The sequence below is a fragment of the Bos grunniens genome, chromosome 20 (assembly GCF_055505025.1).
Source record: "Bos grunniens cultivar Pamir isolate PY7600 chromosome 20, Bosgru_T2T1.0, whole genome shotgun sequence".
NCBI lineage: Eukaryota > Metazoa > Chordata > Mammalia > Artiodactyla > Bovidae > Bos > Bos grunniens.
This window is the reverse complement of record NC_141184.1, coordinates 40506249-40528967: the sequence shown is the minus strand read 5'-3', so window position 1 is coordinate 40528967 and position 22719 is coordinate 40506249. Positions and strand designations below refer to the sequence as shown.

Sequence of the window (22719 nt, the reverse complement as noted above, 5' to 3'; positions counted from 1 at the left end):
TGAGCGCCGAAGAATTGATGCTTTTGCTGTGGTGTTGGAGAAGACTCTTGAGAGTCCCTTGGACTGCAGGGAGATCCAACCAGTCCATTGTAAAGGAGATCCGCCCTGGGTGTTCTTTGGAAGGAATGATGCTAAAGCTGTAACTCCAATACTTTGGCCACCCCATGCGAAGAGTTGACTCATTGGAAAAGACTCTGATGCTGGGAGGGATTGGGGGCAGGAGAAAAAGGGGACGACAGAGGATGAGATGGCTGGATGGCATCACCGGCTCAATGGACGTGAGTTTGAGTGAACTCCGGGAGTTGGTGATGGACAGGGAGGCCTGGCGTGCTGCGATTCATGGGGTCGCAAAGAGTCGGACACGACTGAGCGACTGAACTGAAGAGTGTGTCAAGCAATGTAAACTTCTATAGCAAAAGCTGAGCCACACCTTAAGGTTCTGTGAGAGACCTAGAAGTTTGCTTGAGATGGAAGATTCCAATTGTCTACCGTCTCCTTCAACTATATATTAGTATTGATACAATCCCACTGCTGCCCCTGCACTACATCCAACAGTTGTTTTGAGAAAGTAGGTAAGAAGGAAAAAGAAATTTCCCTCTTTGAGTCCCCTCTTTTGGGCCAGTACTTCCTAGGGTCAAATGTCAAGCTAGATGTATCCTTGGTGCTTGGAGAGCACCCACCACTCTTAAAGCAGGGAGTCGGGATGGAACTGGTCAGACCTACTAAACACCTGCACCTTGTCAGCCCAGTTAATCAAGGTCAAGCTACCCTTTATGTTGTCTCTTTTTCGACTCGAGGGAATTAATAGTCACGATTAAGCCTCCTAGCCTTGTCACTGCCGACCACAAGGAGCGGCCCCCTAAGTCCACTGCACAAACGCAGAGTAACTATCAAGAACTCCCCAAGGGGGCAGTGGAGCACCACAAGAGAGCTTCAGGCCTGCAAAGTCGCGCGGTCTCGCGGAGTGAAAAACTCCTACGCCCGCCGTAAAGGACCCCTTGGAGGAAGTCGGAAACATCTCAATACATCCGGGACAGCCGGTGTCTCCGAGCTCAAGCGTCTAAGACCACGCTTCCCACATTTGGTGAGGTTAACTATGTGTCGCCGCTTCCCGCCGCAGCTTGGGTGGGCTGTGGACAGCTCCGGCTAAGCCGAAAACGAATCCTCATGTTGAAGATGGAAACCAATAAGGCACTTTTCACTTCCCACCCCACTGTCCCAAATGTCTCCTTTTAGGGAGCACGACTTTCGAGGTAACACTAGATACCCACCCTCGAGGCTAACGAACACTCAAGTAGCGTTCCGCTCGGCGGGGAATGGAACTAGTATCCCGGCGTCCTCTCGGCTTCCGTAACGACGTAGCGGGGAGTGGGGCGGTGATGTAGCCGCTCTGGCCTGCGGCGGGCATCTCTATGGTACCGACAGGAGGGTGGAGAGGGTATAGGGGGGCGGGGCCGCCGTTCGCGTCACAGGCTTGCCTCAGCAGGCGGAGCAGATAGTGGTTGCCTTTGGTCCTCAGTGAGGAGCAGACTGTATGGACGCCGCGAAACTGCGTCCTGAGGTGGGAGGCCGGAAGCGGGGACCACTTGAATCTGAAAGTCTAGAAGATCCAGGTTCTCGGTGGGGAAGGCGGCAGGCGCATGGGACCCGGGAGCAGGTGGAGTGTGCTCGACCGGCAGTAGCCCGGAGCCCTTCGGCTTTGTCGCGCCTTCTAGGTCCCATAGGCATTCAGCCCTCACCTAAGCTCCTCGCCCCTTGCGTTTCCTTGGGTCTGGGCGGGGTGCCGGCGCTCTTGCCTGAGTTGCCCCTTGCCATCCTTACCGGGCTCGAGGGCCCGTAATGCGCCCCCGGCTCAAGTGCTTAGTCGCTCAATCGTGTCCGGGTCTGTGCGACCCCATGGACTGTAGCCTGCCAGGCTCCTCTGCCCACGGGATTCTCCAGGCAGGAATGCTGGAGTGGGTTGCCGTGTCCTTAAGAGGATCTTTCTGACCCAGAGACTGAACCTGTGTCTCGTGTGTCTCCTGGTTTAGCAGGCGAGTTCTTTACCGCTAGCGCCACCTGGAAAGCCCTGAATCAGGCCCGTAGTTGGTGGCATTATACTGTAATGGAGATGGTGTGTGGTAGAGTTTGGCTGTTGCAGAAAGTGTCTCCTGCAAGTCATGGAAATTGATGATCTGGGTAACTGGCTGTTATGGCAGATATCATTAAAAATAATATCGTTAGTTCACAGGCTGAGGATTGCTAACTTGCTTTCCCCTTGTATTAGTATCATGACATATTAAACACCTTGAGCATATTAGCTTCATGCATGACAAGTTTAAAAGAAAATTACAATTCTCGTAATGAACTTGCCCAACAAAAGTGAATATGTAAAATAAACATTAAGCTATTTTACAGTTTAAGAGGTTCTAGAGCCCATTCTATTTATGGAGAAGGAGCAGGAAGTGGGGAAACTGGAAGGGAAATGAAAAATGGGACACTTGGGTGTTCTCAGTTCAGTCGCTTAGTCGTTATCAGACTCTGCGACCCTGTGGACTGAGTGTTCTAATCAGAGATAGTAAGAGGAAGTACACCTATTAAATTTCTCATACCCAGAATCTATTCTATACATCTGCACCAACAGTTGCAGTGGAATAGATGATCAAGTTGTGTGTTTCTGGGGCCATAATTATACCTTTCTTGAAAAGAGAAACTACTGTTTTAACTATCCATGCTGCAAAACAAATTACCCCAAAGCTTAGAGGCTTAAAACAGTGAACAGTTGCTACCTCGCTGTATCTTTGGGCCAGGACTTTTGGAAGAGACTTAGCTGGGTGGTTCTGCTCAGGGTCTCAAAGTTGTAGTTCTAGATGTTGGCAGGGCTGCAGACATCTGAAGGCTTGACTGGGGCTGAAGGATCTGCTTCGGAGTTTACCCAAGTGTGCTTTTTATTCCTCTCTCATCGAGCAAGTTGTTTACACCTTCCATTTAAAATGCGATTTGTGCTACCCTATTATGTGTATCCGTTCCTATTCATAAACTACTATATAGTTATTTTGTAAACAATTTTTTCTTTTTCAGATCACTTTAAATTTGGATCATCATTTAAATACTTTAAGTGATCTTTTCTTGTTTCATTTTGCTCATGACACTTCATTAGCTACCTGATCATTTTTGTATCTGAGCTCATCAAGTAAAATATACGGTGAGTAACATTTAAATGTTTATTGATGGTTGAAAATTGTTTAGTGAGTAAAAAAAGATGGACGTAATGAAATGGCTTTACAGAGACATCATGCAACTTGCAGTTAGGTGGATGATGACCTTTTATTTCTGTGTGCTTTCTGGGATGAGATTTGACAATGAATCTGTAATTAAATGCATATGGAAGCAAAGTTTGAGTGGCAGAAGAGCTGTTCTATTAGGCCTTTATGTATACTGTGCCCAACCTACGTTCTCCTCGCACTCATCCACCTGACTGGCCGCCTTTCTCCTTAGGGCTAATTTACAGGCCACAGCTTACTGAAGGAGGGGGATATTGTTTGATGCTGTGGCACCTCTCTGGCTTGGTCATTAATTCAATTTGTGTGTCCCAGTTTCCATCTAGCTAAGTGGATAATGATGTTATCTTTGGTTTAAGGAATATTTTATAAACTTTATATATACTGAGCCTTTAAACACATTGACTTCTTTATCCATTCAGGTGTCAAATGCTTACTTTGCAAAGTAGAAACAAATGATTCATGACTTATGGAGCTATAAATCTTAAGGTATATATAGAAAGGATTCATGACCTTGGAGGTCTCTTTTGCATTTTGGTTGTATCTCTTGGTTGAGAATACCTTGAAATCATTATTTCCTAATCCTGGAAGAATCTGTAGACTATAACTCAGTATTTGTGCTTTAGAGAACAATTTTCATTTTTTCAGTTTTGCAAATGACTAAGAATGTGAGGGGGTTTCCCTGGTGACTCAGTGGTAAAGAATCTGCTTGCCAATGCAGAAGACAAGAGTTCAATCCCTGGATTGGGAAGATCCCTTGAAGAAGGAAATGGCAACCTACTCCAGTATTCTTGCCCAGAAAATCCCACAGATAGAGGAGCCTGGTGGGCAATAGTCCATGAGGGGGTCACAAAAGAGTCAGACACGACTAAGGGACTAAACAACAAAAGAATTCGAGGATTGTTTTTAGGGTCCCATATCATTAACAAAATAGCTGTTCTCTACAAAGCAAGTATTCTTCACACTATTAATTAAATTAATTAATTAATAATTTAATTAAATAATTTAAATTAATTAAAATATTAATGGAAACTTCATAAATTTATTTCATCTAGAGATATAGAAATCTTTAATATAGACTTCATATGCCAACCAATACATAAATGTGAATACATTATTTTTATATTATACTATCAATTGGACTTATGAGATTTACATACAACTTTACAGCTTCCCAGGTTGCACTAGTGGTAAAGAACCTGCCTGCCATTGCAGGAGATGTAAAAGACACAGGTTCAGTCCGTGGGTTGGGAAGATACCCTGGAGGGGATGGCAGTCCACTCCAGTATTCTTACCTGGAGAATCCTGTGGACAGAGGAGCCTGGCAGGCTACAGTCCATAGGGCTGCACAGAGTCGGACACAACTGAAGTGACAGCATGCATGCACACATACAACTTTATTAATGTTTATTAATGTTGTATAGTCTAATATTTTTATTAACATTTATAATGCTATGTATATATTTCTACATTTTAAAAAATTACACTTTTATGAAGCTGAGTTTAGCATCGTGGTCTGAGTTTAATTAATTCTAACTAACTTTTCAAAGGAGTTTTATTGGTTTTGTGTTCATGCTGCTGCTGCTGCTGCTAAGTCACTTCAGTCGCGTCCGACTCTGTGTGACCCCATAGACGGCAGCCCACCAGGCTCCCCCACCCCTGGGATTCTCCAGGCAAGAACACTGGAGTGGGTTGCCATTTCCTTCTCCAAAGCATGAAAGTGAAAAGTGAAAGTGAAGTCGCTTAGTCATGCCCAACTCTTAGCGACCCCGTGGACTGCAGCCTACCAGGCTCCTCCGTCCATGAGATTTTCCAGGCAAGAGTACTGGAGTGGGTTGCCATTGCCTTCTCCATGTGTTCATGATAGATATTGAAAATTTGGGGGAAATCAAAGAAAGGAAAAAAATAATGATCACATGTAAGCTGAATGAACAGTCTCCCAGATTTTTTACATGTATGTACATATTTTTAACAAAAAGGTAATACTTTATGTATTATTTTATAGGATACCTTTAAAATTTTAATATTTAATATGTCGATAAATTGGAAATAAGTATTTTTTAATGACTGCATAATAATATGGAATTCATTTCAGTAGTCCTGTATTTTGGACACATAGTTTCTAACTTTTCCTTATAAACAATGCCATGCTGAACATTCACGTGTAACTCTTTGTATATATCTAATTAGTTTCTTAGGGTAATTTTGTAGAAATGGAAATGCTGAGTCAAAAGTGTTTGCTCATTTATTAATCATTTTTGGTACATATTGTCAAATTGTTTGAGAAAAGTTATGCCAATTTATACAACTGCTAATACTCTATTATAATAAAGTGATCATTTCCCCACCACTAACAGATCATTAGCGATCTTTTGTCAATCTTAGATTGAAATCTCATTGTTTTAAATTAAATTCAATTGATTACCAATAAAGTTGAAATATTTTAATACTTTTCTTGATCTTTGTATTTCTTCCTTTTCCAAATTGCCTTTTCTTAGACATAGCCAAGTTATTATTGAGATACTTATTTTTTCTTTGTGTTAATCTTTTTTTCTTTTTTATTTGGCTACATCAGGTCTTAGTTGCAGCACTCAGGGTCTTCATGTGTTACATGGGGTCTTGCGTTGTGGCTCACAAACGCTAGCTGTGTGTGGTGTGCGGGCTCCAAAGCACGTGGGCTCAGTAGCTGTGGCATGTGAGCTGGGTTTCTCTGTGGCATATGGGGTCTTAGTTCCCCCTGACTGGGGACTGCACCTGCATCCCGTGCATTGCAAGGCGGATTCTTAACCACTGGACCGGCCCATCTTCTCATTAATCTTAAAAACTCTTTGTAAAGTAAGGCTTCTTGTCTTTCTCCATCATACATTTTCAAAATTGCCTTCATGTATTAGTCTTTAACTTTGCCATGCAGTTTACATTTTTATACAATCGTGTCTATCAGTATTTTTAAAATATTTTTGAGCTCCTCTAAAAGTCTAGCCAGCTGGACTATGTAGAAGTCTGTTTACAAATTCATGTAAATATCCCAAATTTGGTACCAAACTGATTACAAAAGCTCTCTTGACCATGGTTTCCATGGTTTCCAGGCAGCTAGTCAGTCAAACTGATTCCCTCTCTTAATTTAACCAGAGAAATGGTCTGTATTATTAATATAACACCCTAATCCATGTGAATGTGACATTTTGAAATCTAAAGTTGTTTAAACAACTCCTCCATATAAAATCGAGCATTGTACAGATGATCCAATCTCAGGTTTCACCTGATGATTGACTTTTCAGTACTACTTAGCAATTAAAACCTTTTGTAACGGAACCCATTACCATTGCAGACTGGTCATTATCCTGCTCAGTATAGTATATATTTGAGATTCCTCTTCTAACGCATGTAGAAGGAGAAAAGAACCACTTTCTACTAGTTATGCTGAAAAGGCCAAATACTATCTTTTCCAACCTCCCTTGCAGCTCAGGAATGGGCATGTGATCTAGGCCCAGCCAGTGCCCAACTCTGAATTTTGTATTGAGAGCAAAGAAACAGAACTCCAAGAATTTTTTTATAACAGCAGCAGATGAGGCAGAACTAGCAGCAATGCCCGTGATAATATCTGGTGATGGGTTAAGCAGTGTAAGCTGGATTCAGGGGCAGGGGGGTCTTCACTGCAGGTGTCTGGTGTCATGTGCTCTGAGGTGCTTGAGGCATAGTTTGAAACTTGTCTCTTGAAACCTGGCAAGTCTGTGATTTCCCAATATCCTTTTAATAAATGCTTTTTGCTTGTATTGCCAGAGTGCTTTCTGTTCCATGTACTTAAGAAACCTAACTGACACAGGATCTGAGTACAATAATCATTGTTCCTTACCAATTTGGAATGGTACATACATTTCCCTCTTCTGCAAACACACACTTGATCTGTCTCAGATTTTGTGTTCACCTTTCAGTGTTCACATCACTCTTCTTTTGCAAGTTTGCTTGCTAAGTCTATTCAGTTGTATCCTTGCAACCCAATGGACTGTAGCCTGCCAGGCTCCTCAATGCATGGAATTCTCCAGGCAAGAATACTGGAGTGGGTTGCCATTTCCTTCTCCAGGGGTACTTCCCAACCTAGGGATCAAACCTGCTTCTCCTATGTCTCCTGCATTGGCAGGTAGGTTCTTACCACTAGTGCCACCTGAGATTGAATGCCAGTCTGAAAACAGTCTGTGAAGCTGCTAAAAGAAAATCCCTGTTATGATTTTGACTAGAGGTGGATTAAATTTATAGATTAATTTGAGGACAGTAATACCATCCATGTTGTCTTCTATAAACCATTCAGTAAAATGGTCTGGCTCTTGTTATCAGTGAAGTTCCATCAAAGAAGCAAAACTACTTTGCATGCTAACGAATAAGAAAGACCTTCTGTAACTGTAGGGGCTGGGAGAGCAGGCAGTGCCTTTGAGTCTGTTTTTGGGCCTGAAGCATGTCAGCTAGACAGTTGGGAAGGGAAGGTGGATGTGGATGAGAACAAGGACATTGCAGTCTGCATTGGCCTCTCACCAGCTTTAGTTTCGATGCTGTGGGTGAGCTGCAGGAGAGGCCCAGGACTTGGAGAGGGTGAAGGAAGATATGGTGGGAGTTGAAGGAACTGCAGGCCTAGCCTGCCCACACCAGCAAGGTGAGCTGACAGATCAGCAACAACACATGCAACCTCCACAGTGTCTAGCACCAACCTTCAGAGTTTAAAAATATGGCTGCTATTTCACTTCTGCTTTCCAAGTTCCATGTACAGAGTCTCCTATAGCTGGCACTACAGGAAGGGGATTCTGGGAAGTGTATTTCCAGCTTAGCTGGAACATAGCACAAAGCCACAGAGCTCTACATAGTTGATCGACGTAATACAGTTCTGTCATTTTCTTCACGTGCGGTGCAGTATCTGTTTAGTTTATCCTTGATATTTGAGTTTTTGTTGCTGTTATGAATGTCCATTTTCCTGTACTTTCCCCTTACAATTATTGCTGGTATATTCATAATTTATCTTGAATTAGCCACCTTTTGCAACTTAAATTCTAGGATAGGCTACATTGCTTCAGTTGTGTCCAACTCTGTGCAACCCTATAGACTGTAGCTTGCCAGGCTCCTCTGTCCATGGGATTCTCCAGGCAAGAATACTGGAGTGGATTGCCATGCCCTCCTCCAAGGGATCTTCCCAACCCAAGGATCAAACCCACACACATCTCTCAACCTGCATTGACTGGCAGGTTCTTTATCACTAGTGAGACCTGAGAAGCTCTAATTTCTAAAAATTTTCAATTTATTATCTTGAATAAGCAGTCATTTCACTTACAAATTAATGTAATTGTCTTTTCCTTCCTGAGGAGGGTAATGATACATTTTCACTCTCCCTCCCTCTATCTCTTCTGAGAAATGGAGTAAAAGTGTTAGTCTCTCAGTTGTGTCAACTCTTTGGGACCCCATGGACTGTAGCCCACGAGGCTCCTCTGTCGATGGAATTCTCCAGGTAAGCATACTGGAGTGGGTTGCCATTTCCTACTCCAGGGGATCTTCCTGAGCCAGGGATCAAACCCTGGTTGGTCTCCTGCACTGCAGGCAGATGGAAGCCCCAAGAAATGGAGTATGTTCTGCCAGTAAACAAGGATATCACAGTCATCATCCATTCCGTTCTCCACTGTGAATTCCTGAGCCCCAAGGGAACTCAGGAAGGCAAATACCTGCGACCTCATAGCCATCAGATTGCAGCCACTCCCTAGAGTCAGCTCGAGAGACCTCAGGATGTGAAAAACACAGGGTACTGGCCCCAGGATTGCTGCGATGCAAATGAATGATTTCAGTGAGCCCAGACTCTTGCATCTTCTCATACATAGAAAAGCACTAAATTCCTTAAATTGGAATATCTGGTTTCTCTTATTAACAGTAATCTTTTAATGTTCAGACTACCTGCTGTTTGTTGTAAAACTTCTATATAACCTGGCTCCTCCCCTCTCCTCCTCAAGCCTAGCTGTTCTTTCAGGATTATTTGAGATGTTCATCTCCTGGGCTTGAAGTCCTAAAAATTCCCACCAAATAAAGCGTAACTCTCAACTTTTAGGCTGTGACTTTTTTTTAAGTCAACACTTGCTTGCTTCATTGCATTGATTAGAAATGCCAGAACAGTATTATAACAGCTGCACTGTTTCTGACTTTAAAGGTAATGTTTCTTGGTTTTCATTCATTTTGGTTCTTATAACCTAGCAATTCTTAATGTTTAGTGAGCATAAGAATTACCTGGTAGTCACACTTGCTAAACATGGAGATTTCCAAGAAAAATGCTGCATTTTACTAAATGCCATTTAAGCATTTACTAGGCAATACCTGGTGGATAATAGATACACTGTATGATGAATTTTCATTAATTCATTCAACAAATACTTACTGAGCATCCACAACCAGAGCATACTTCTCAGATGTAATGGTTTTGCTGGGATTCAGAAGACTGGCAGCAGACCACCAAACAATGACCATGACCCTTTTTTTTTGGTGCAACTTTGGTTTTGGGAAGTGCTTTGGAGCTTCTTTTCTGTCCAACTGCTTAGCTGGTCGTCACCGGTTTTCATAAAAAATCCACTTTTCCTTGCAGGTCACAATCTGATTGAGAAATGGTTTGTTGTTGCGTAGAATAAGAGAAGACAACACTTCAAAATGATGGTGTTTTTTTTTTGTTGTTGTTGTTGTTTTTCCCGGTCAGCTCTTGAGGCCACCCACTTATCGGGCTTTTTTACCTTTTCAATTTGCTACAAATGCCAAACAACTGTAGAATGGTTGACGTTGAGTTCTCAGCAGCTTCTCACGTAGTTGTAAGAGAATCAGGTTTGATGGTGGTTCTCAGTTGGTCATTGTCAACTTCTGATGACCGGTCACTATGCTCTGTGGCTTCAGGGCCCTAGTCTTATTTGCAAAACTTCTTGAACTACTCTGTAATTCGTTAGCAGTTCCTGGGCCAAATGTGTTGTTGATGTTACTTGTTGTCTTTGCTGCTTTGCTACCCATTTGGAACTCGATTTTAAAAATCACTCAAATTTGCTTTTTGTCTAACATCATTTCCATAGTCTAAAATAAATGTAAAATAAACAGCAAGTAATTGGTGAAAAACAAAGCGAGAAATGTACATTAAAATGGTATATAACATAACCACATTTAAGAGTGTATTCCAACATCAAATGGCAAAGTTCAACAATGCAAAACTACAATTACTTTTGCACCAGCCTAATACCACTGCTGCTTAATTTTGTTTGTGTTTTCTAGATAGGTATTTTCTCAGCTCTTTATTTTCTATATTGCTGAGACTTTTTGTTTGAGATGTTTTCTTATGAACAGTAACTTCATGGATGTTTCTTTCTTTTCCAAGCTGTCTCTTTATAGAGAAATTTAATACATTCACATCTATTATAGTATTTGTGTTTGACGTGTTTGTTTCCTTTTTATTTTTTTTGGTATGTGAGGGTGGGAGTAAAATTGTCTTCTTCATAGTTTACTTTTCTACTTTGCTATATTGAGCAAGTTTTCTGTATTTTTCTCTTATTCCTGTAAAAATTTAAAAGACCTGCTCCTTGATTATTTTTTCCCAAAAAATTATATATAAGTGTTATAATTTCTAAGGAAAAATCTTAAAATTTACAGTTGTCACATAGATGCTATAATTTAGTTATGTTTAGAGTCCCTGTTGTCATAGTCCTGTTCTCTCAGAGCTCTGTAATTGTCCCACAATGTTCGGTGTTGGTGTTAATTACATTCTGTTTCTTTTGCAGATAACTGTTGTTGCTGGTTTGGGTCTTAAGGATTTTATCTTTATTTATTTTTAAATATTTATTATTTTTATTTATTTAGCTGCTCAGGATCTTAGTTGCAGCATGTGGGATCTAGTTCCCTGCTGCTGCTGCTGCTGCTGCTAAGTCGCTTCAGTTGCGTCCGACTCTGTGCGACCCCATAGATGGCAGCCCACCAGGCTCCTCCATCCCAGGGATTCTCAAGGCAAGAACACTGGAGTGGGTTGCCATTTCCTTCTCCAACGCATGAAAGTGAAAAGTGAAAGTGAAATCGCTCAGTCGTGTCCAACTCTTAGCGACCCCATGGACTGCAGCCCACCAAGCTCCTCCGTCCATGGGATTTTCCAGGCAAGAGTACTGGAGTGGGGTGCATTTCCTTCTCCACTAGTTCCCCGACCAGGGATCAAACCTGGGCCCCCTACATTGGGAGCATGGGGTATTAGCCACTGGACCACCAGGGAAGTCCTCTCTTTATTTTTTGAATTTGTTTTTTCTCTCAATGTCCAACTCTTTGTCCTTTTTTTTTTTTTTTCTCCCTCAAGCTTTTAGAAAATTCTTTGAATGTATTTTTATTAATTGTGTTTTTTGAAGCATTCATCTTACTATGCGTTGCTTGTTTTGAGTTTTTATTTGGGCAGTCAGGTTTTTTATTTCCATAAGCTCTTTCTTGTTTTCAGGTTGCTCCTTACATGAAAGGCTGCTATTGTTATTGACAATAAGTATATTTTCCTAACTTTTTAACATCTGTATTGGAGTATAATTGACATATGATAAACTGCATATGTTTAAAATATGCAGTTTGATACATTTTGGTGTGGGTTTGAAACTATGAACCATGAAACTGTTACCACAATCAAGATAATGAAGTAATGAATCTGTCTCTCCAGTTTTCTTATGCTCCTTTTTAATCCTTCCTGCACCTCCTTTCTTGCATTTTCTAGAATTTTGTATAAGTGGGATCATACTAGGTACTTTTTAAAAAAACATTTCTAGATAAGAAATTCAAACATAAAAGTATTACCTAAATTTAACAATTATAACATTTTCCCATACTTTATTTGCTTCTTAAAAATACTTTGTTTTATAACAGTTTTAGGTTAATAGAAAAGTTGAGCAGAGTAGAAAGTATTCCCATATGTCCATTCTTGCTCTACACATTTCTTCCCATTATTAACTTTTTCCAAGAGTGTGGCATGTTTGCTTGGCTTCCCCAGTGGCTCAGCGGTAAAGCATCTGCCTGCAATGCAGGAGACGCAGACCTTCCTGGGTCCGTCCAGGAAGGTTACAGTCCACGGGGTTGCAAAGAATTGGACAAAACTGATCATGCACATACATTACATTACACACACACATTTGATACAATTAATGAATAAGTATTGATATGTTGTTATTGACTAACGTCCACAGTTCACATTAGGGTTCATTCTTTGTACAGTTCTATAAGTTTTTGTGCTAAGTCACTTCAGTCATGTCCAACTCTTTGTGACCCCATGGACTATAGTATGCCAGGCTCCTCAGTCCAGGCGATTCTCTAGGCAAGAACACTGGAGTAGGTTGCCATGCCCTCCTCCAAGGGATCTTCCTGACCCAGGAATGGAACCTGCATCTCTTTAGGGCTCCTGCATTGGCAGGTGAGTTCTTTACCACTAGTGCCACCTAGGAAGCACCCTATGGGCTTTTACTGTAGCCTTCCCGCGCCTCCCCCCACCCCCCATATTTTGTTTCTCCAGTTGGGTTTTTCCAGTTTGAAGCTAATATATAAAAAAAAAAAAAAAAAAGCTGCTATGAGCATTGATGTGCAAGTCTTTGTGTGGATGTTTGCTCTCGTTTCTCTTAGGTAAATGCCTAGGAATGGAATGACTGAGTCATATGATAGGAGTATGTTTAACTTTCTCAGAGACTGGAAAGTGGTTGTATCATGTTACATTTCCACCAATAATGTATGAGAGTTCTGATCGCTCCACATTTTGCCAACATTTGGAAACGGTCAGCCTTAAATTTTAGCCATTCTGATAGTTACGTTTGGACTCTCATTGTGGTTTTACTTTCCATTTCCCTAATAATTAATGATGTTGAGCACATTTCATGTGCTTATTGACCATTTGTATATCATCCTTGTAAAGTACCTTTTCACATCTTTCATACATCTTGTTATCAGCCTGTTTTTCTGTGATCATGTTTTGAGAATTCTTTATTCTGTATACATATCCTTTATCAAATATGAGATATGCAAATATTTTCTCCCAATCTATGTCTTGTGTTTTAATTCTCTTAACATTGTCGTTCAAAGAGCAGAAGTTCTTAAGTTTAATGAAGCTCAATTTATTAACTTTTTTAAACAATGGAGCTTTAATACTGCTACCAAGAACTCTTTGTATAACCCGAGGACAAAGATATCCTCCTGTATTTTCTTCCAAAAGTTTTATAGATTTGTTTTACTTTTACTGTGATCCATTTTGAGTTAATTTTTATATAGGGAGGAAGGTATGGATTGAGGTTCATTATTTTTGCATATGGATACCCAGTTGTTATAGCACCGTTTGTTGAAAGGAGTGTCTTTTCTCCATTGACTTTCCTTTGCATATTTGTCAAAAATCAGTTGACCATATGTGTGGATCTGTTTGAACCCACTCTCTATTCTGTTGCATTGATATATTTGTCTGTCTTCATAATGGCACCACATTCTTGGTTATGTAGCTTTATAGCAAGACTTGAAGTCAGGTGGTGCAAGTCCTTCAACTTAGACCTTTTTAAAGGTGTTTTCCTATTCTAGGTGTTTTGCATTTCTCTATAAACTGTTAGAATATATACAGTGATCTATGTATAGTTTTTATTACAGAATGGAAGTTGAATCATTCTCAATAAATCATTTAGTTAGTCTTTAATGCTCAGAACAAAGACACAACAATACAAAGTAAAAACTTCAGGTATCACACAATATTAATAACTGGATAAGTGATCTCAATATTGTATGCCAGGTGAGCACTCAGAATTATGATTGCCTTTTTATGCCAGTTAAGGTCCTTTGGTTAGAGGTAACAGTCAGGAAAAGGGGACTTATTGAGAAAATCCTGAAGTAGCTCATAGAAGTGAAAGGTGAGTTGCAGGAACCAGGGCAGCTCTGAGAACCTTAGAGATTGGTCCTGAGGACTTGATGTCCTTATGATTCTTTTTTCCTAGGCTCTTCCATGTAGTAGAGCCCATGCTCTATAAGAAGTAAAGGAACTTTCTCCATCAGGTTCACTTGGAAAAATTCTGATAAGGAGTCCAGTTGGCCTAGCCAGGGTCACCTTCATCAGCAGAGTAATCACTGCCATTCACTACTATAAAATTATTACTAATTAGTCATTGCTATTTAATCACTACTACTAGTAAGGGAGGCAGGGAGTTCTAATTGGTCAGCTCCAGAGTCTGGATATTGTGATGAGCACTTTTCCCAAAGAAAGGTGATGCTGTTATCAGAAAAAGTATGGAAAGCAGTTGCTGGAGTGGATGCCCACTGCTCTGTAGTACACATTGCCAAAAGAAAGATTTGATGACTTCAAAGTAATAGATTAGTCAACAGGTTTTCTTAAATTTCCCTTGATGCATGCTACCATCTAAACAGTTGTTCCTACAAGGCTAATCTGTTCTCTTTGGGCCACGTGGCTTATTATATATAAACTTAAGAAATACTATGTCTTTCAATACTTGAAAGTTTCTAAGACAGTATATCATAAAATGTTCTCCCTGTACACACTCAAAGGTACCCATGTGAAGTAATGGATATGCTAACTGTATTATGATCATTTCACAATACATATGTATATTAAATCATCACATTCTGCAGCTTAAACTTACACAGTGCTGTGTATCAGTTATATCTCAATAAAGCTGGGGGGGGAATGAAATTACAGATAACAGTTAAAGAAAAAAGGACTTTCCTGGTGGTACAGTGGATAAGAATCCACCTGCCAATGCTGGGGACTTATTTGATCCCCGGTCCGGGAGCTGGGGACTTATTTGATCCCCGGTCCGGGAAGATTCTACATGCTGCAGAGCAACTAAGCCCAGGTGCCTGGAGCCTGAGTTTCGCAACAAGAGTAGCCACCGCAGTGAGAAACCCCCGTACCACAACAGAGAGCAGCCCCCACTCGCCGCAACTAGAGAAAAGCCGGAGCAGCAGTGAAGACCCAGCACAGCCAAAAATAAGCAAACAGTGGAAGAAACACCAATTTTTACAATTTGATTTTATACTTCTAGAATTATTGCTGGTATTTTTTATTTATATATCATATGGCATCCCACAGTCTTCATTAATATTTTTCTCTCCTTTCTATTTTAGGATGACTGGGAATGTAAACAAGAACAAGCTGTTTGTTTTGTGATGGCTTTTAGCATGTACTGACATACTGTTTGCAATGGCATCAGAGACTGAGAAGACTCATGCTTTGCTCCAGTCGTGCAGCACTGAATCTCTTCTTTCCAGCCTTGGTCTGGGCTTATTCTGCACAGTAGCTGACAGACTTCTTCAGTTTCCCATAATTCAACAAAATGCCTGGCTTCGTGCACTTTCAGATAATTCAGTACACTGTGTGATTGGCATGTGGTCATGGGCAATAGTCATTGGAATCAGGAAGAAGACTGACTTTGGAGAAATCATTTTAGCTGGATTTTTAGCCTCTGTTATCGATATAGACCACTTTTTGCTATCTGGATCCCTGTCTTTAAAGGTAAGAAGCCTATATGTTTAATTTTTCTGGTCTTTGATTTCTTTGACGCCATGATATTGATATTTATAGCATCAGTTTAGTTAGAGAAGATTAGCCTTATTTTAAAACAAGAAAGCCCATTCATCCAGTTTTTTTGAGCACCACTTTCCTGAGGGTTCACGTATGTTACTGACCACATTATATCACATCACACAGTGCTGTGGATGTGCCCAGAGCAAAGGTTCAATAATTATAACTGAGGGGTTCCATTCTGGCTTTATAGGAGATGTTTTAGCCAAGTCTTTTATTTTTTTAATTGAGGTATAATTGATTTAGAATGTTGTGTTAATTTCTGCTGTACAACAAAGTGGTTCAGTTAAACATATATATATACATTCTTTTTTAAAGCTATATTCTTTTCCATTATGGTTTATTGCAGAATACTGAATAGAGTTCCTTGTGCTATACAGTAGGACATTGTTGGTTATCCATTAGCCAAGTCTTGAAGGAGAGATTAAGTTCTATGCTCTGCTGTGCTTAGTTGCTTCAGTCGTGTCCGACTCTTTGCAACCTATGGACTGTAGCCCGCCAGGCTCCTCTGTCCATGGGATTCTACAGGCGAGAATACTGGAGTGGGTTGCCATGCCCTCCTCCAGGTGAAATATCCCAATCCAGGAAGCAAACCCATATCTCTGGCATCTTCTGCATTGTAAGCAATTTCTTTACCTGCTGAACCACCTGGTAAGCCCATTAGCACACTGCTGCTGCTGTTGCTGCTGCTGCAACAACCCACTGGAGTGGGTTGCCATTGCCTTCTCCAATGCAGGAAAGTGAAAAGTGAAAGTGAAGTCGCTCAGTCATGTCCTAAGACCCCCTAAACCTTGTTCCCATTAGCTCATGGTATCAGAATGTGGAGAAGCAAACCTATAGGTTTGTCTCCTGACTACCTTCATAAGGCATGTATCTGGTGTTATCAACTGCACACAGGCCTCCTGAATGGATGGTTTCTCCAGCCCTGCAGAGCCTCTCAAACTGCTTCTGTAAGTGACATATGCAGTAAGCAAGGGCACCAGTATAAAGACAAATGCTAATTGAATAATATTGGAGCAACATTTCACATACTTCTGACAAGCACAAGCACAGGATATGAAGTAAGTGAAGAACAGAACCAGGAAAAATCATGTCCTAGACCAGGACTGGTAGGAGTTTACCTATTTTTGCGGGCAAGCTGTCACTTCAGTCATATCCGACTTTGTGTGACCCTATGGACTGTAGCCCACCAGGTTCCTCTGTCCATGGGGTTCTCCAGATAAGAATACTGGAGTGGGTTGCCATGCCCTTCTCCAGGGAATCTCCCCCACCCAGGGATGGAAACTGGATCTCTTAAGTCTCCTGTATTATAGGTGGGTTCTTTACCACTGGTGCAACCTGGGAAGCCCTATCTATTTTTTACTTCTATGATTTTATGATATATCCTTCTTTTATTATTTATGAATAAAGGTTCTGCATGAATATTTTAGAAATCAGGCAAGCAACAGAAATATCTTGTTTCCTCCTTGTGTGTGTGTGTTAGTCACTAAGTTGTGTCCAACTATTTGCTACGCCATGGACTGTAGCCCACCAGGCTCCTCTGTCCATGGGATTTTCCAGGCAAGAATACTGGAGTGGGTTGCCATTTCCTTCTCCAGGGGATCTTCCCGACCCAGGGATCGAACCTGGGTCTCCCGTCTTGCAGGCAGACTCTTTACCGTCTGAACCACCAGGGAAGTTTCTTCCTTAGAAACTATTAATGTAAATAGTCAATATCTGTCCATACATCCAGAGCGTAACTACTAATCATCTCAACAGGAGGCTGTTGCTCTCCTCCGAGCAGTGACTACCATAGGCGCCCCATCCCACCCTGTTATTAGGGAGCATGTTATGCTGTGGGTATAGAACTTAAAACCCTGGTTTCATTCCTGGGTTAGGAAGATCCCCTGGAGAAGGGATAGGCTACTCACTCCAGTAGCTCCCTGATAGCTCAGATGGTAAAGAATCCATCTGCAATGCAGGAGACCTGGGTTCAATCCCTGGGTTGGGAAGATTCCCCTGGAGGAGGGCATGGCAACCCACTCCAATATTCTTGCCTGGAGAGTCCCCATGGACAGAGGAGCCTGGCAGGCTGCAGTCCATGGTGTCACAGAGTCGGACATGACTGAGCTGCTAAACACAGCGCAGCATAGAACTTAAAAACAAAGGTGGAGACTAAAACGGCATAATGCAGAAATGTTTTATGTTTTGACAGAATAGAAATAGACAACTGAAAGTATGGAGAAGGGAGAAGGATAAGAATGTAGAATAAATAAACTCTTTGATTGATGTTTAGCAAGTTGTTGTTGTTCAGTCGCTAAGTCATGCCTGACTCTGTGACACCATGGACTGCAGCACGGCGGGCCTCTCTGTCCTTCGTCATCTCCAAGAGTTTCCCGTGGATCATTCACGAATTAAGCCTGGAAAACTTGCATTTGTTTAGATATTGATTACATTTTTACAATGGTTTAGAAATTCTATTGGTTTATTTAACTCAACTTTCAAATCATGTTTAAAATAATACACTCTTTCTAATGCTTTTGTAAATAAATTTGAAAGTATTCAAGGCTAATATAAAATAGTTACAACAAAAATACTCCCCTTTTATGCATTTATTAATTGAAGAATGGAGTAGGGGAGAGGCAGGATAGGAGAAAGGAATTATGAGATACAAACTACTAAGTATAGAATAATTAAAATACAAAGATGTAATGTACAGAGCAGGAAATATAACCAATATTCTATAACAATGTTAAATGGAATATAACCAATTAAAAAATTGTATAGCTAAGTTGTATACCTGAAATTAATATAACATTGTAAATCAACTATACCTCACAGTTTTTTATGTTTAATTGAAGTGTATTTTATTCAATTGTGAGACTTTTTCATTGCTCTTAGAGGCCCCAAACAATTCTTTAAAACTCCAAATTTACTCTAACCATACATTTAGGATATGAATTGTATTGTGACTTTTCTGAGCACATAGTAGGAAACTTTAAGAAGTTAGTCACATGTTCTTGAGATCTTGATTTCATTTTTAGTGCAAAGTGTATTTGGAGGTGACATAGACAATGTTCCCTTTGCATTTCCAGTAGACTGCAGGAAAACATACTTACGATGTTAGGCAGCATCTATAAAGTGCTGTTTGCCCAGAAGGAGATGATACTAGCTACCGCTTTCTCCCCGCAGGCTGCTCTGAGTCTTCCACGACGCCCTTTCCTTCACTGTTCTACTGTGATACCCACTGTGGTTCTGACCCTAAAGTTTACAATGCACTTCTTCAAGCTCAAAGACTCATGGTGCTTTCTTCCCTGGATGTTATTTATATCCTGGACCTCACACCACATCCGAGATGGAATTCGCCATGGCTTGTGGATGTGCCCATTTGGAAAAACTTCTCCTTTGCCATTTTGGCTTTATGTAATAATCACATCATCTCTACCTCACATCTGTTCATTCGTCATGTATTTCACAGGGACCAGACAAATGATGTCTTCAAAACATGGAATTCATATTGATGTGTGAGATAACCACATGGCAGTCTTTGAGGACCACTGGTTGAGACAATGACAACCAATATTAAAGTGAATTTAAAACACATATAAGGCACTTATAGTAATTATTATAATTCCTAAATCCTCCTGCTCAGGAGGCATGTACATTTCTTAAAAAATTATCTGTATTTGTTGTATTCCTTTCTTCTATAACACTGTAGTGCAATATCAGAGTTTCACTCCATGGTATATTTTATTATTTCTTTTCTTTATCTGGCTTTACTAATATTATTAGATTAACATCCAGTTAAGTTTTCTGGAAATATACCTTTAAGGTAATTCATTTCCTGATGAAAAACAGCTCAAATTTTAGGATGATTAATTTGTGGAACGTTAGCATTTTATTTGGATCCAAGTTTTCCTGAGATACTGAGATAAGAAAATGGGCAAAGTAAATGAGATTATGAATAAGATGTATAATGAATGCTAACGTTTCTTCGTTTCATATATTTTGATCCTGACTCATTTGCCAAGTGCTTTAGTGAGTTGTGACTACTGGCAGAAACTGCTTTAGTGCATTTATAATATTCTTAAAAGACAAGAGCATTAGACCTAGATTATTGTTTCAGAAATAACTTTGGGAAATTATTATAATGTGTTGGCTATAGTAACATTCTACCGAAGTACTACTTTCCAGTATCTTTGCCCTCAAATCTCATGTGTTGGAGTTTTAACTGTTTTGAAAAACATAACTAAATTTAACAAAATATTTGTTTAAAGTTAACATTAACAAAATATTGATACTTGACCCATCACCATAGAATCCACAAAAAAGGACCTAACCAATAATGTCATTTCAAATGTAAGCTCCTGAATGTGCCATTAAAATTGCTTTAGTTGCTATCAATTTGTTTATATGCTATTCTAAAATACTATACCAGCTAAATCGTTTCTTAAAAATTTGCCTGATACTGACAATTTTTTTTTTTTCCCCAAAAAAGGTAGTATTAAGAGATTGGCTTTTTCCTCTGTTCTTTAAGTTGATCTTCTGTTAAAAAATGATTAACCTTCATTGGAGAAGGAAAATTGAGTTGCTGTAAGCTTTACATTTGCAGTTTAATGTTACTTTGATATAAGTCGGTGCCCCCAAAGCACCTGTTTTTGTTTTTGTAGCATTTGTACCAGCTGCTGTCTTCAGATTTTCTTACACGTTTGAGTTTGTAATGCTGGTGATTTTGTGCCTTAATCTCTGAGAAGTGATGAAGCGATGCCTTATCCAAAGCAGGTTTTTCTTATTAAGTTAACAGAGTTCTGTAAATTGTTATAAACGGTCAGGCTCTTTAGTTTTTCTTCTTCTTGTTAACTAATTGGTTGCAATCTGTTATATTTTATAAAATAATTCACCCTTACAATCTGTTCTTGTCTTTCCAGAGCAATTACTGTGTCAATTTGGTTGGTTTAATAGTATACATTATATAGTGGGGGTAAATTGATTAAGGTAGAGATTTTTTAAAAGCATTTGATTTTAGAAATCCATGGAAATAAAGTTATCTTGTGTCATTTTTCTGACTGAATTACACAACTCTCCCTTTTTTCCCTTCTCTGTATTAAACAAATTAATATCATAAAAATATAGGGCCTTAAATAAGAATGTCACATGGGCATTTTGGAGGTTGTCCTAACTTTATTAGAATGGGAACTCACTTTGACCATGTCTCCTTGCTTAAACAGTCACTTCAGATTTTAAGTGTGGCTTTATCTTTCTTCCTACCTCCACCATCAGAAACGTTTATTGTCCTTTAAGTGGTCTCTGAAAGCAGTGGTTGTAACCTGTAGAGATATAGTGACCAAGTTCCCATGCCACCATTGTGTTCCTTCTCTTAGTGGAAGAGCTTGTGTCAATACAACTTACGTTGTATCGTCCTTGTACATGTGTGTTTTCTCTATTCTCTAGACATTCTCCTTTCTTGTAATCTTTCTGTCTTGGCTGTATCACTGATCTGACCTCCCAGCCTACTGGTCTCTTGAGCCACTTCTGTTATACTGGCTACTCAGGAGAACTTCTACCAATAAACTGTTTTCTACTCATCCCAAGCCTACTTTCTTTTAGCAGTAGACTAAGAACCCCTGCCACCTCTTCTTAATATCGTCTGCTTCTGTTAGGTCCATACCATTTCTGTCCTTTATCGAGCCCATCTTTGCATGAAATGTTCCCTTGGTATCTAATTTTCTTGAAGAGATCTCTAGTCTTTCCCATTCTGTTGTTTTCCTCTATTTCTTTGCATTGATCGCTGAGGAAGGCTTTCTTATCTCTTCTTGCTATTCTTTGGAACTCTGCATTCAGATGCTTATATCTTTCCTTTTCTCCTTTGCTTTTCACTTCTCTTCTTTTCACAGCTATTTGTAAGGCCTCCTCAGACAGCCATTTTGCTTTTTTGCATTTGTTTTCCATGGGGATGGTCTTGATCCCTGTCTCCTGTACAATGTCACGAACCTCCGTCCATAGTTCATCAGGAACTCTATCTATCAGATCTAGTCCGAGAAATATCAATAACCTCAGATATGCAGATGACACCACCCTTATGGCAGAAAGTGAAGAGGAACTGAAAAGCCTCTTGATTAAAGTGAAAGAGGAGAGTGAAAATGTTGGCTTAAAGGTCAACATTCAGAAAACTAAGATCATGGCATCCGGTCCCATCACTTCATGGGAAATAGATGGGGAAACAGTGTCAGACTTTATTTTTCTGGGCTCCAAAATCACTGCAGATGGTGATTGCAGCCATGAAATTAAAAGATGCTTACTCCTTGAAAGGAAAGTTATGACCAACCTAGATAGCATATTGAAAAGCAGAGACATTACTTTGCCAACAAAAGTCCGTCTAGTCAAGGCTATGGTTTTTCCAATAGTCGTGTATGGATGTGAGAGTTGGACTGTGAAGAAAGCTGAGCACCAAAGAATTGATGCTTTTGAACTGTGGTGTTGGAGAAGGCTCTTGAGAGTCTCTTGGATTGCAAAGAGATCCAACCAGTCCATTCTGGAGGAGATTAGCCCTGGGTGTTCTTTGGAAGGACTGATGCTAAACCTGAAACTCCAATACTTTGGCCACCTCATGTGAAGGCTTGACTCATTGGAAAAGACTCTGATGCTGGGAGGGATTGAGGGCAGGAGGAGAAGGGGATGACAGAGGATGAGATGGCTGGATGGCATGACCGACTCGATGAACATGAGTTTGAGTGAACTCCGGGAGTTGGTGATGGACAGGCAGGCCTGGCGTGCTGCAATTCATGGAGTCGCAGAGTCGGACACAACTGATCGAGTGAACTGAACTGAAGAACCCCTGTAGTGTATGGGTTAAAACTCCCGTTTATCCTCACTTCCCTTCTTTAACTTAGACCTCTCTTCTCCCAGGCA

General features: G+C 40.4%; 1 protein-coding gene across 4 annotated transcripts; it reads left to right on the top strand.

Annotated features, from left to right (window-relative positions):
- Nucleotides 1-916: 916 nt before the first annotated feature.
- On the top strand, nucleotides 917-20881 carry TMEM267 (transmembrane protein 267). Of its 4 annotated transcripts, none has more exons than XM_086361664.1 (4): nucleotides 917-1084; nucleotides 3061-3184; nucleotides 15375-15762; nucleotides 19003-20881. In XM_086361664.1, the coding sequence occupies exons 3-4, from the start codon at nucleotides 15451-15453 to the stop codon at nucleotides 19336-19338; spliced, it is 648 nt and encodes a 215-aa protein (XP_086217790.1). In that variant the 5' UTR covers nucleotides 917-1084; nucleotides 3061-3184; nucleotides 15375-15450; the 3' UTR covers nucleotides 19339-20881. The 4 variants fall into 4 exon arrangements, with proteins under 4 accessions (XP_086217790.1, XP_086217791.1, XP_086217788.1 ...); XM_086361665.1 differs by having other exon boundaries at nucleotides 1027-1253; XM_086361662.1 differs by lacking the exon at nucleotides 917-1084 and adding an exon at nucleotides 1511-1561.
- The last annotated feature ends 1838 nt before the right edge of the window (nucleotides 20882-22719 follow it).